At 34.8% G+C, this 16,009-nt stretch overlaps 1 protein-coding gene across 1 annotated transcript in view; it reads left to right on the forward strand.

The window, feature by feature from the left end:
• Positions 1-16,009, forward strand: part of LOC145491246 (uncharacterized) — a 55,305-nt gene that overhangs the window by 26,765 nt on the left and 12,531 nt on the right. The window contains exons 2-4 of the mRNA XM_081470402.1: positions 1,254-1,573; positions 4,536-4,690; positions 15,712-15,952. Coding sequence (XP_081326528.1) covers positions 1,262-1,573; positions 4,536-4,690; positions 15,712-15,952 — 708 coding nt within the window. The 5' untranslated portion in view covers positions 1,254-1,261. The remainder of the gene's footprint in view (positions 1-1,253; positions 1,574-4,535; positions 4,691-15,711; positions 15,953-16,009) is intronic.

Here is a 16,009-nt window from a genome sequence, read left to right on the forward strand (position 1 = left end):
CGCAAATGAAGTACGCAAATGAAGTACGCACATTCAACTAAGTTTCAGTGAAAAATTTCACAGATTATGAAGTTGCAAAGTGATCTTTTGATTGGTTAAAAAAGTCATACGACCTCCTCGTGATTTGAGGACAAAAGATCATATGACTGTCTCGTGATTTGAGAAGTTAGGGAAAGTCTCTGTCTTTCTGAGAATCTCATCCGGTCTTTCCAAGAAATGTCAGGCAATTGTCTCGTACCTCTATTTTTTAGAAACATATAGTTTACGTCAGTTACTGATTATCATGTACTTTTATTATCAAAAAGGATCATTATTAACCATGGTAACCATAGAAAAGTGCTCCATCGCTCGCAAAGCTCGTTCTTCCCGCCTTCGCGCTTTGAATTTTTAAACGTTCCTCCTTCCCTGCTCGAAAAAAAAAAAACTTCGAGTTTTTTTTATCCTGCGCTGCCGAGAAGCTAAAATTCTGTGTTTAATGTTGTCATGTGCTGACACCATTATTGAAGTCATACAGCGGTGTAGTATGGAGATGGGGAAGATGTGAGGACACGAAGTGTCCTGGCAGACCCATGCTCTATACTACTCAAGTTATCTTCAGAATTACTTTAAGTTACAAAACTTCCATATACATAGCTACAACATAGCTACATTGTCATTGTCATTGTCTTTATTATTATTATTTTAAATTAAATACTTCATTTATACTGCAAAATAGATCAGCTAACTTAAAATGTAAGGACAGCTGGTATAAACCTATGTACAGTAGATAAAATAGTTTTAAGTAGTGTTTACAATAAAAAGTATTTAAAACTAAAAAGGTAACACTAGGTTACAACAACAACAGCTATAAAAAACTATACGCTACATTTATGATGTATTCTGCTTTGCTCTGAAAAATATTGAAATGTCTTTTTCTTAAATGTTTTTAAAATTAAGCTCTTAGCCCGTAATTCTTTAGGTAAATTGTTACATTCTTTTCCTGCTGCATATTAGAATTCAAATTTAAAATATATATCAATTTGTTGATCAGCGTGAGCACTAGAAAGTGGTCGGATTCTACTGACATCTTTACTTCCAACAGTTTCATTCACTCTTCATTCACTCTTCATTCACTTTTACACTTTGAATTTTGTCTGCAGCTTTCTTGTCCACATTCTTTTGATGATTTTCTTTGCATTCTCTTTGCTCCTTTGAAATAATCGTCCACGTATGAAGTATTTGAGAACTAAATAAGCGTCTGATTTCATTTCTAGGGCGAAAGATGAATATTCCTGCCTACGCCGTACCTGCTCTGAGCATTGGTAGCACATTTGATTGCAACACGTCAAGAAATGGCATCGACCTTTTCCCATCCGACATTCCAACCAAGACTGAAAATGTCAACACGTTTTCCTTCCGATACAACGTCGTTACCAAAAATGACGATGTCAGAGAGTTGTTGGGTTTACCGTTTGATCTGCCTTTACGGATCAAGGCGAGCCATCTGTCTGTAGAAGGACCTGGAAAGTACTTTAACAACATCGAAACTGACGAAGGAAAAACTGAAATACTGGCTGTTATGAAATGCACCACGGTAAAAGTTATTAATTTCTAGTGGAATATTTTATTCATAGTTAGCCTGATTACACCTAATATTGATTTTTGTCAGATACGTTTATACTTTTTTTACTTGTGAGGTAATTTTATTCAGAAGCATAATTAGAGTCTCATTTTTTGGGATAATTAAGATCTTTTACCAGCACTGTAAGCCATAGTATTCATTTTAAACGCATGTATAAATTGTAATTGCGTTCGACGAAGTGGAACGCAAACCTAATTTATACCTGTGGCTTTTCAGAGTTGGTCCCCCTGTGCACGTTTATGGGCCGAAAAACCCACATTCCTGTAAGGACACCAAAATGGCCACCCCGCTTGATTTTTGTAGGGGTATGTCACGGCCGGTAAACTGATATCGTTTAATGCTAAGACATGTGATAAGACATGTGGCGAACATGTGAGTATGTGAGCAGGCCACGTGAGCTCGTCTTTCCGATAGATCTTTCTTTGACTTCTTTCCATTCAGTCGCCGTACGCTTCGCTATTGTGTGCTCACAGCGTTAGATTTTGGCGAATTTGAACACTTCGACGGTAGCATTCATCGAAATCTGAGGGAGTTGTCCTTGTTTATTAACACGACTTGGCTTTGGGATGATAACTGTGGGAACAGCTACATTTTGATTGTATTTGTTGATTAGTTCCAGTTGCGACAGATAGCTCAGTCTTTATCCGGTCGAAATTTTATTGTTTGGAATCGGTGGAAAAGTACTCTGAAGGCAAGATCAATAAGACTACTTTATTCATCAGGGCAAATACTCGAATTAGTCGCACGGAGTTTGTTTACGATAAACGACCACGCGAAACGACCACGCGATTGCAAATGTTAGCTTGAGAGTCTACAGAAACTGGCAGCGTCACGCAACGTATCAACGAATCGTGACCTCTTCACTAGCATGGACTTTGACACTATGCATATCTGACTGTAAAAACCTCGGTTGCTGCTGAAAAATGTTGATTTCAGCAATAGACAAAGGTTGAAAGTCAGCTAGTGAAATCATTTATTTACGGTATATATATTAAAGTGAGAAAGTCGAACGCACTTTCATAATCTCTGATTACTACTAGTTTTTATCTGATTTTAGATTTTCATTTTCTATTTTCTGTTTCTTATTAATGTATAATCCTGTTTTTATTTTTGAAGAATGTATCTACTTTAGTACGCTGGACAAAACTGTTCTGGATCGACGTTTTACAACAAAAAAATTAAAACAAACAAAGTGGCACATATAATTTTGTGATTGTCATAAACTTTACTAAATTCCACACATGGAAACTTATTTTTATGAGGATCACGCAAGCAAGGCTTGCGTTACACCTTGTCCAAATTTGGTAACTGAGTCACAAAATTATGCAAAATCACGTGATTTCTGAGAAAAAGAGAGTCACATTTGGAGTGTTGTTTTGCGTGGAAACTCTTTACGTGCTGGTGAATATTTTGTCAAGATTTTCACAAGACAGCATGAGAAAGACGTACAACTTATTTGATGGAAATGCGATACAGTGTTCAGAAAGCGATATTCTTTAAGTCTTTAAACTGTTCTTGCCACAAGATCGGTCTTTCACCTGTTTTGAAGATGGCTGCCTCTAGCTTGAGCTTCGCACAAGCTAAAAGTGCACAAAATACTGCTGTTTAGTAAAGCGTTGTCGGCCAAGAACCTCAGACACTGCTTTTTGTGCTTTTAAAAACGTTCCCGGACCTGTATCTGGGCTCATCTACCAGGAGCTTGCCATTTTCTCGTATTTTCTCGTATTTTCTTGCATAACAGCTGGGAATAACTTTGTTTGATTTGCCTTGTAGCCCTTCAGTGGTAGCATCACAACTTGAATCTTTGATTCTCTAAACCGCTGATGTATCACAGGATTATAGTGCTGTTTAGATGGACTATTGCTCCTTCCTCGTGCCATCTCTTTGAATTCATGAAAAAAATCCACAAACACGTAACGATTTTCTTCGCACAACAACACTGGTCTAACACTACGATGTTGTGTAAACCATAACTGTTTTCTTCTCAGAATGGCGCAATTTTCCGTACTTTTGTGATTCAGTCCGCAAATTTAGATAAGCTGTAACGCAAATGGCAAGTTTTCCTTGCGTGATCTATATGAAAATAACTTTCCATGTGTGGAATTTAATAAGGTTTAAGACTATCAAAAAATTATTTGCAACGGTTTGTGTGTTTTAATATCTTGTCGTAAAACGTCGATCCAGAACAGTTTTGTCCAGCGTACTAATTAACAAAGTATGCTATTATTAATGTATCGACTGTAAGAAATATGTCACCACAGTCAGATTTTAATTTGCCGTTGTTACTATTATTATCTATTACATGATCATGAATTATGGAATTACGATATCTTTACTGTAAAGCGCATGATCATTCAGTCATGTTAAAATGCGCTATATTAGCTGACAATGATAATTTTATACAGGGGCACCTAACAAGAACATAGAAGCAAAATGATTAAAATGTTGTCTGTTGTTTTCCAAGATCGTTTGGTGGCCTTCAAATGGCGCATTTGTGTAAGATAATTTGTTTAAAGTGCTCGGAATTAAGCAGGGAGTTCCAAGGAATGGAATCCTTTGTCCTATTTTACTAGCTTTAGCTGACTTCACGAAAATCAGTACTAGCTGAGGCTTTTACCGTATTTTTAATAAATAAACAACAGGAATTAGTTCACAAGTGTTACGATATTTTAAGCCCTCACTTTGTCCAAGTACCCTTTAGATTGAGAATGATGTATTAATCAGTGAATGACACATGCAAACTACCACTACCACAGCAATTTTCAGAATTTTCTAAAATATCAATAAGCGTTTGAAGTAACTATAAATGTGTAAAATCAGACTGGGGTTTAAGCTAAACATGCATAATTCTTTCAATTTTTTTCTGAACCTGTCAATACGAGTGAAAGCTATTTAAATGATTTAATTTCGTCAGGTGTCCAAGAAAATAGAGGACTCAGCAAGGCCTAATGAGATCTTGAAAAGAGACAATGTGGTTGATGGACTTGGCACACATTATGTCAGACGAGTTTCGTACGGCGGTGAGATGATAGCTAGTATCAAGCTCGATTTTCCACCATCTTTAGTAAGGTAGGCTCTGCTGCTGAACTATGTTCTTGAATCCTGCTTCTGTCACTGACAAATGTTGCTATTCCCATGTACTTTAAAAGCTTTCACTTTTTAGAACTCTGTCCCCGACTACATCAGTTAACCTTGGCAAGACCACTTGGAAGATTAACAGCTGTATTAACGCATCAGCTGTATTTTGTACAACTGTTATAAGAGTTTCGTGTAGAGTAGTAAAAAATGTCGGCTTACGTTACAGGAAACAATTCAAGTTTCGCAGAATCTCGTAGGGTCATATCATGTCAGTAGACTTGGAACCTGTCACTATGCGATGTTTTTCTATTTTCAATCAAGTCCTTTTTCCAGACGCTTAGAACAAAAAGCAGTGTTGCAGTCATACCTCGAGAGCAATCATCCATTAGTGACTTACTTAAATTTATTCACGCGGAATTTACCGACGCGCTGGGTGCGCATGTTTGTTTTTTTTCCTTATAGCATCGGACTTTAAGCAACCAGGACGGCAACGCCAACGAAAACGTCGCTTGAAAATATATGTTCGCGTTACTTGTAGTACTTTGTGGTTACTCCAATTCGTTCAACTTATACAATGTGGCCAAACAATCCTGGAAAAGAATTGGTAGTAACAGTGTTCACGTTAAGGAAGTGCTCACGTTCTCAACGAAACGTTAAATTTGGTCATTTCACGTTGTCGTGGATGAAATGTACCAAAATTTATATAAGCCAAAAAAAAAATTCAGGCTAGTGCGTAAGAGCTTGAATTTTTTTCAGGCTTTCTTTTCACTGCTGGTAGTATAGTAAATGGGGTTACGAGAACATTATACAAAGAAACAGCCTTCCCAAACCCCGGCAAGACCATTTTTTACTCACGAGCGGCCCCAACTTGAAAACACCAAAAATCAGTTTTTTCACGGCCGTCAGAGTGACTTCGGTTTTTGATTTTGTCACCCTTTACCAACACATGGTACCATGCGAAGCCGAGCGGGCTTCTCGGCAGCGGAAGCTAAAGCAAGTTTTTTCTTGCAAAAACGCAGCTGTGTCGAGCAGGGGATGGAGAAGTCCATCGGCTCATAATCGCGTAGGCGGGAAGAGTCATAGACGAGGATCGAGCGAAGCGACGAACGTAGGCGGTTCTGCGAAGCAGAAATGACGATGGAGCGATTTCTAGTGTCTTCTTGCAAGTGATGATCACCATTAACTATTACCATTTCATAATCAAAACTATATGTTTCTCAAAATACTTGCATAATCACCAGACAGTGTATGTATGTATGTATGTATGTATGTATGTATGTATGTATGTATGTATGTATGTACAATAACATCACATTTCTCAGAAACATCGAATGACATTCTCAGAAAGACAGCGGGACTTTCCCTCGGAAATGAGTCATCAAAGTCAACCGATCAGATTTTGAAATAGTAGGGAATAAAAGTAAAGTTTACTCTAAAGTTTCATTACAAAGTTTACTCTGAAGTTTTAGTCAAGATAAATGAAGTCCATACTGGAACGTTCCCAAGGAACAATCATCCAATCAAAATTTGTCTGATGCATCAGACAGTTGTTGAAACCCACGCAAACTCAGCTTTATTCGTTTGATGCCTGTATAACGTTTGAAAATAATTTTCTAACGGTAATATATAATGAAAGCTCCCCATTATTTTTGTAAGAGCTGCCAATTATCAATTCCAATCATATTAAAAGAAGTTCATGAGAATATGGAATATCATAAGACACGTTTTAATAAATTTGTGAAACAAGGTTTAATTAAATTTGATATAAAACAAATAGAAGAAATCTTGCGTGACAGGAAATAAATTTCCCCGGGACTTTCCCTACGAAATGAGTCATCAGATTTCTATTGTTATTAAGGTTGGTGTTTTTGTCAGTAAATTTCACCAGTAAATTTCACCAATCAATTTCACCAGTAAATTTCGCCAATCAATTTCACCAATCAATTTCACCAGATAATTTCAATATGTTGGAGTCTCTCATCTTCAAAGTCAAACAATCGATGGATAAGAAACCTATGGAACACCATCAATATTTCACATCTTTATTTCATAATGTCCATAAGCATAACTTGTTATTCCATCATCGTGGATGAATCTCTTGTCGTCGAAACAACTCAAGCTCACTTTGTTAATCTCATAACTTCCCAACTGGTGATGGTCAGATCTAATTGTTTCCATTTTATGACACATTTGAGTATTATTTAACAGTGTATTTTTGTAATCTTCATGTCTGGTGTCTTTTTTGATCATCATTTTCTTGATTCCTTTAGCCGCCTTATTGTTTTTTCCATCATCTTTAATTTAACTGTACATTTTACTTCTGAGTCCAACAAATCCAGTGATTATTTCATCGGCAGCTTCGTCCTTAAATTTACCAATTACTTTCTTATTTGTTTTATCGTAAAATAGACTGTTTTCTGGATAGTCACTATTATCAAACTTGTTTTTATCTTTCCAAAAGTCTTCATGCACATCATTCGTTTCTATTTCATATGTCAAACTGCCAATATCTGTAAATAGTAATTGAACTTTATTACCATATTTTCACTTGATATAATTGTACTGGAAATCGTACATGAATGTCTTACTGAGATCAAGAATACACATACCAATATATGCCGGTCTGTTCAAGGTTAGTGTTTCTTTGATTTTATGCACGGCTATTAAATGTTTGTTGAAAATCTTTGGTGTTATGAAAGTGGGTTTGCTTGATAGTTAAAGAAGCTGTTTCTTATCAGTCACAAGTTTAACATCAACTCGTTTACGGATATTTTCCATGGTTTTCCCAAATACGGAATTATTCATGAGTTTGAAGAAGTCTTTTTCAAATGAATTTTTAGCATTAGTTAGTTTCTGTGTATTAAAATCAATATATTCTTTTAACCAAGGAGATTGATTAAATTCTAAAACACGATGAATTTTAGTCAATTTCAATCCAAGTTCAATCAATTTCAGTCAATTTCAATCCAAGTTCAAGATATGATTGTAGATTACGATAGAGTAAAACATATTTTTGTTTATTGTTTAATGTGGGTATCAATTTATGAACTTGCCCTGTTGAGATATTGAATTTGTCTTTCATTTGTCGGCAATATTCTGGCAACATATTTTCGGTGACTTGTTCAGGAGCAAGAGGATAATCATTACGAAGATCGTGCAGTTCTTTTGGATATTCAAGATCGACTTCCAGAATAAGACCAGTTTTACTATCGTCTGTATATTTACCGAGATCCAATTTTTCAATTTGTTTTTCTGTCAACCATTTGAATTTTCCAGTTGGAAGATACTGACTCATGGCCCAGCCGTATAAATTATTAGCATCAAGATATATGATATACTTGGATGGTTCGTTTTTGTTATGATCTTTCATGTACTTGTTATTAGCTTTTCCATATCGATTTGCAATATATGATGTTCCTCCACGTAATCCCTTCTCAATAAATTGAAACATATCAATATCACTAATCAATTCAAGTTTAACGTTAGTCATTTTCAACATCGCATCCCAAGAAAGACCTGGGCTTGTAAAATAATGAGCAGGATCTAATTTATAATCGTCCAAACATATTTTTCGGAAGTTTTCAAATACATCAGCTAGTAACAGAATATCAGACGTCAAAAATAAATCATGATATTTACCCATGTTTTTCAACCTGAATGTTTTCCAAACTTTTTTAGCATGTTCATAATCTTCATCTGTTATGTGCTCATCATTGAGAATACTATAAAATTCTTTTGTTGGAAGTTCTGTTTTATCAAATTTTTTGTAATCATCCATGAAATCATATGGGTAAATTCCTTTTTAGGCATTAAATCCACTTTTTTACCTTTGAACTTTTCCGCGGTATATTTTAATGCCTCCTTTGGTAAATTACTCACTAACTTATCTAGACTTGAATTTAAAAATTGAAGACTGTCAATGAACACCAAATTATAACCAAGCATAAAAGCCATGTATTTTTCCATATTATTCGGAATGCAATTAATCTTCATTTCCTTCTCCTCCCCTTTTTTATTGATGTAAGTCAGTGTTATTCTAAGCTATTCTGCCAATTTGTTGCATAATAAAATGGCTGTCATATCCTCGAAGATCGTGAAATATTACCGGTATTTTATCAGTTAATTCGAAATTATGGTTACAACTGTCATGAGCAGAACCTCTATATTTTCCGCCTATATGACAGTGATCTCTAACTTTAATATCTTCGTCATCGTATTTTTTACCACAAATATGACATTTATCCGCTTTCTCAAAATTCTTCTTCATCTTCAGGACTCATTTTTAATTATTTATTAAAATGTTTTTTTATTGTTCTTCGACACCATTTTACTTCATCTAACATTTTTTCCACGAATTTATATGTAGCACCAACACCTCTGTATTTCCTTATAAGCTTAGTATATTTATCATCATAAGAACAAACCACCTTTGTAGGCATATGAGCAACATGTATGTTTTTGGTCATTCTCGGTATATGATTGATCATCATTTGGTGTACAAGAATCAACCTTTTTCTGTTATAGCTTCAAAATCTGCGTAAATCACAAATGGCACCGCTAATTGTCTATGATAATTTTGAAATACAATTTTTTCATCCTCTTCTGGCATTCTTATCGCTTGTTTATCATTAATCACAATAGATTTTTCTCTATGCTTATTAAGAACGCCTTCAGATGAAAAACACTGAAGGCAGTACATGCAGAAGTATTTTCTTTCTTTGTGTTTGGTTTGATTGTACAGGAATTTATTAAAATCTTTGATTAGCACATAATGTTTGTTTTCATTTTCATCTGCTATTAGTGAAAGGTTCATTACATTATCGAACTTTTCTTTCGTTACATAAATGGAAAATGGTTGTTCTTTTTCGTATCTAAACACGTTTATGTTAAGACTGTTTTGTTTTTCAATTTTATTGTAATCATTGACTTTAATTGGAAATTCAACGTTAGAATAATCTAACTTATTAATATATTCTTTATCAATTTTTTAATTCTTTCTGGATGAACTTCTTGCGGGTTTAAATATCGAATGTGACACCATCTGAAGCATTCATTATCTTTATTTTTAATGTTAATCAAACCTTTTGAAGAATTTCTTAGCTCTTTTGGGAGTTTGACATATGATTTACCCTTCATTGGTTTGTACTCAACAATATTCAAATAATGATTATCGACTGAATCTTTTAACCATACACTACCTTCTGATAGCCATTGTGCGATTGTTCTGCGGCATTTTGTAATAACTACGCATTTTGTAATACCTTACGCATTTTGTAATAAAAGTTGCAGCATTTTGTAATTATCTGCAGTATTTTGTATTAAATGCAAACGACGCATTTTGTAATAAGAGCTGCAGCATTTTGTAATAAACGTCAGTCTACGCAATTTGTAATAACGTGGTAACGCAAATTGTAATAAGTCTCTTCACACGATAATTTCACCAAGCATACAGATTGGCTGGATTCCCTTCAACACCAACCTGACGGAAAATCAGTTATTATATTATTGCAGGATTTTTTAAACTGAATATGAGTACAGTATCTGCATGGGTATTTGTACAGTAGATGCACGCGATTTTTTAGATAAGTTCTTTTTTCTCACTTTTGTCCAAGTCTTGGAATCAAGTTAGGTTCACGAAAAAGAAAGTAATAAAACGTCAACATTTGCGTGACAATGGGTGGAACTATTTCACCTGGTGGTATTCCATTCTCCATTATGAAGATTTAGGAAATTTTTAAGGAATTGAGAATTTTATTTTCCAAAATTTATACACCTCTCAGACTAAAATTATGCCACATGCTTATTGAAAATATAGATTTGCATAGAAGTATGTGGGTTGTTTAGCTCCCAATATCTGCTAAAAGAGAGCACTTGACAAACTATATTAAGCCAGTGTTGAAGGGAATCCAGCCAATCTGTATGCTTGGTGAAATTATCGTGTGAAGAGACTTATTACAATTTGCGTCACCACGTTATTACAAATTGCGTAGACTGACGTTTATTACAAAATGCTGCAGCTCTTATTACAAAATGCGTCGTTTGCATTTAGTACAAAATACTGCAGGTAATTACAAAATGCTGCAACTTTTATTACAAAATGCGTAAGGTATTACAAAATGCGTAGTTATTACAAAATGCCGCAGAACATGCGATCTTTTTAATCATCTGTTCCAAAACCAGTTTTAATATTTCTTCAATTTCAACATCATTTGTAATAGTCCAAGGTTTGCTATTGAAGTAAGCTGTTCGGTGTATTGTTTTTTTATCTTGTGGTTTTTTGAAAGAGACTTTAAACGTTTCAACTAATTTAAAACCTTTTATTTCTTTCAATAACCGTTTCAGATAATTTTCAATCCAGTTATTAGTACTGTTTAGCTGTACTAATGGATCTTTTTCGTTTTTAATGCTAACTTCGTATGATTTAACAGAACCTTTCAAAGTTTGTTGGAGTTGTGTAATTTTAGTTCTTGGTTTCGGTATTGGTGGTTTTATTATATCTTTCCTCTGCTTGACAATAGGTGGTTCATAGTCATTACGGAATTCAAGTGGTGGTTTTATTATATCTTTCCTCTGCTTGACAATAGGTGGTTCATAATCATCACGGAATTCAAGTGGTGGTTTTATTATTCTTGGTTTTGGTGGATCTTGAAATTCAAGTGGAGGAGCTATTTCATTTTCCTCATATTCTTGACTCATTCGTTTGACATTTCTTCGTGGTTTTGGAATTGTTTTTTTTCATACTGGATTTTGCAATTCCAGCATTAGGAATTAGTCTTTTAATTTGTGCGTCTTTTTGCAACAGCAATTCTATCAGTTGCATTTTCGCTAATTTTTTCAAATTTGATTTTTCCATTGTGTAACTATAGGTTAGATAATTTTCTCCTGTTTATATAGTAATGGTTTTTTGAAATTTTATGAAAGTGTTATAAGGATAAGTTATGTATTCTAATATTATAATGAGTAAGATTGTAATAAATAATGTTGAGTATAAAATTCACCCTGTTTATGATTTGTATGGGGCATCTGCAAATGGTAAAATCATCCACATTTCTAAACAATTACCAACGATTGGTTTTGTGAAAGAAGATGGATACGTAAAATGTAACATCAGACAACAAGGTCAAAAAGGTAAAAAAACTTACCAATTTCATCGATTTGTGTGGGAGTGTTTCAACGGTTCAATCCCAGATGGTAAAGTGATAAATCATGTTAATGAAATCAAACATGATAACAGATTATGTAATCTTCAGCTTTTAACACAACAACAAATTTGCTAAAAACGTGATCATTCATTCATCGGATGTAACCGTGGAAATAAAAGATGTGTGAAAGCTATCAATCAGAAAACGAAAGAAGTTACATATTATAATAGCATGTATGCTGTTCAGCAACATTTAGGTGTTAATGCTGGATTGGTGAAAATGATTTGCGAAAATATTAAACGTTGTAAATTAGGATTGTCTAAAAAGGATTGTTGTTGGTAGAAATTTGGGTATATCAAAAAAGAAGATTTACCGGAAGATTATAAAAAATCAGCTAATATAAAACCGAAAAGAACTGTGCAATGTTCAACCTGTGGATTGAAAACCAAATGGTGTAAAAAAGATTGTGAACTTTTAACAAAAATTGAACCTAAAATGGTAGTGGAATAAACAGCCAGGATCAGTATTAATCTTGGCCATTAAAATAGCAAAAACAGATGTAGTGAAATCACATCGGACACATGTATGATTATACAGGTTATACTATTTTTACCGTATTTGAGTAACACATCAGCATGTATTGTTCACGTTTTAATATTTTTCAAAGGTCTGGGGAATTCGGCTACAATCACCTTTATGATGAGCCACTATTTCATCAACGGTTGGATAAAACATTTAGCAATATATCGGGTGTACTACATGACGTACTACATGACGTTCTAAATCCTTTTTTCTATTTAATTTGTCTAATATTTTGAGTCTGCTGAAGTGGAAAGAATATGCAAACTTATCTTAACTTATCTTTTTGGTGATAGTGGTATTGGAAACACTAACCTTGAATAGACCAGCATATGTAGGAATGTGTGTTCTTGATCTCAGTAAGACATTCATGTACGATTTCCAGTACAATTATATCAAGCGAAAATATGGTGATAAAGCTCAATTGGTATTTACAGATACTGACAGTTTGACATATGAAATAGAAACGAATGATGTGTATGAAGACTCCTGGAAAGATAAAAACAAGTTTGATAATAGTGACCATCCAAAAAACAGTCTATTTTACGATAAAACAAATAAGAAAGTAATTGGTAAATTTAAGGACGAAGCTGCCGGTGAAATAATCACTGGATTTGTTGGACTCAGAAGTAAAATGTACAGTTACATTAAAGATGATGGAAAAAACAATAAGGCGGCTAAAGGAATCAAGAAAATGATGATCAAAAAAGACATCAGACATGAAGATTACAAAAGTACACTGTTAAATAACACTCAAATGTGTCATAAAATGAAAACAATTAGATCTGACCATCATCAGCTGGGAAGTTATGAGATTAACAAAGTGAGCTTGAGTTGTTTCGACGACAAGAGATTCATCCACGATGATGGAATAACAAGTTATGCTTATGGACATTATGAAATAAAGATGTGAAATATTGATGGTGTTCCATAGGTTTCTTATCCATCGATTGTTTGACTTTGAAGATGAGAGACTCCAACATATTGAAATTATCTGGTGAAATTGATTGGTGAAATTGATTGGCGAAATTTACTGGTGAAATTGATTGGTGAAATTTACTGGTGAAATTTACTGACAAAAACACCAACCTTAATAACAATAGAAATCTGATGACTCATTTCGTAGGGAAAGTCCCGGGGAAATTTATTTCCTGTCACGCAAAATTTCTTCTATTTGTTTTATATCAAATTTAATTAAACCCTGTTTCACAAATTTATTAAAACGTGTCTTATGATATTCCATATTCTCATGAACTTCTTTTAATATGATTGGAATTGATAATTGGCAGCTCTTACAAAAATAATGGGGAGCTTTCATTATATATTACCGTTAGAAAATTATTTTCAAACGTTATACATGCATCAAGCGAATAAAGCTGAATTTGCGTGGGTTTCAACAACTGTCTGATGCATCGGACAAATTTTGATTGGATGATTGTTCCTTGGGAACGTCCCAGTATGGACTTTATTTATATCTTGACTAAAACTTCAGAGTAAACTTTGTAATGAAACTTTAGAGTAAACTTTACTTTTATTCCCCACTATTTCAAAATCTGATCGGTTGACTTTGATGACTCATTTCCGAGGGAAAGTCCCGCTGTCTTTCTGAGAATGTCATTCGATGTTTCTGAGAAATGTGATGTTATTGTACATACATACATACATACATACATACATACATACATACATACATACATACATACATACATACATACATACATACACTGTCTGGTGATTATGCAAGTATTTTGAGAAACATATAGTTTTGATTATGAAATGGTAATAGTTAATGGTGATCATCACTTGCAAGAAGACACTAGAAATCGCTCCATCGTCATTTCTGCTTCGCAGAACCGCCTACGTTCGTCGCTTCGCTCGATCCTCGTCTATGACTCTTCCCGCCTACGCGATTATGAGCCGATGGACTTCTCCATCCCCTGCTCGACACAGCTGCGTTTTTGCAAGAAAAAACTTGCTTTAACTTCCGCTGCCGAGAAGCCCGCTCGGCTTCGCATGGTACCATGTGTTGGTAAAGGGTGACAAAATCAAAAACCGAAGTCACTCTGACGGCCGTGAAAAAACTGATTTTTGGTATTTTCAAGTTGGGGCCGCTCGTGAGTAAAAAATGGTCTTGCCGGGGTTTGGGAAGGCTGTTTTTTTGTATAATGTCATCGTAGTCCCATTTACTATACTACTACTGCTGCTGCTTAAGTAGTGTTCATAACCGCGATGATCACTCACATCTTCATTACTTAATCCACAGTTCAAATATGTGATTTTCATTTATCCACAATCATTTGCTTAAACTCCCTTGATCAATGATTGTTTACTAAGATGTTCATCAGTTTACACTGCTTACCTTTGTTTCAAACATCGATGAAGCAAAATTCTGGTTTTGCATGGCAGCGAAATATTTGCATATAAGAGAAATCACTTAACTACTGGGAAAATCAAATCGCAAACCCTGAACATCATTGTTAATAAGTTTAGCTGCCTTAATAATGCATAGTTTAAAATAGATGAAAGTATACTTTCATCAGCTGGAATGAGCAGAGATTACTCCGAATTTATTTTTACAGACCCCACGTTCTTTTCCCACGCATTCCTAGGACGATGAATCTTCATTATACCGCCAACTTTTCAGCCCAGCTTAGAGTTCCTGCATGTATAAGTTTTCATTTACCAACCAATATACATAGAGGATATTAAACGGTGGCGAGAAGATATGAATTATATGTTCGAGTTGCAAGAACGATATCTGACGAGTGAGCGCAGCGAACGAATAAGATATTGGTCTTGCCACGAGGATAGGACATACGTTGATTTAGACGATTTTCCGAAGAATTCCGACCACTTTCCGAAGATTTCCGAAGATTCTCCAAAACTTGTCCGAAGGTCACACGAACGTTGCTGAGCATTTTCCGAAAATATCCGAAAATTACTGAAGATTTCCGAAGATTACCGAAGATTGCCAAAGACTTTCGAGGAAGACCCGAAGATGTTTCGATGATACACCAAAGAATTTAAGAACAATTTAAGAGACAAACTTATATCAGTAAAATCATCGATATCTTCATGCACTAGTGAGAATATGGAAAATACGCAACTCGAGTCCCAGATGTGGTTTCGGATGAATTTTACGAGTGGTGTATTTTCCAGTAAAACACGCGTGTCTATGTAATAAAAGATGTTATTTCCAACTTAATAAAGACAGGCTACACATCATGGCATAACACGCTGAGATAAAATGACTAGTCATTGATCAGTGCCTTTCCATTCGACTCCTTCTAGGCCACGGACAAGTGGTAACGTTCAGGGAGAATTGACTTCTCAAGCCGTTGCTGAAGAATTAGCCAGGCAGTTGAATATTATATCAACTGATTGCCAAGGTGCATCCAATATATCCATTTCTTATCACACAACAAAAGTGCCTTACCAACCTTCAACGCCGAGCAGTCTTCCAGACCTGATGAAATTGTATGAAAGCTTCAGTTCACAGACAATCAATAGTCGAAAAGAAATTCCCATTGAGGTATTGTTACTTCCCACTGAAAAGTTACGTTCGATGTGTTGATAAATTAACTCGACG

This window comes from Orbicella franksi, chromosome 6 (assembly GCF_964199315.1).
Source record: "Orbicella franksi chromosome 6, jaOrbFran1.1, whole genome shotgun sequence".
NCBI classification, from domain to species: Eukaryota; Metazoa; Cnidaria; class Anthozoa; order Scleractinia; family Merulinidae; genus Orbicella; species Orbicella franksi.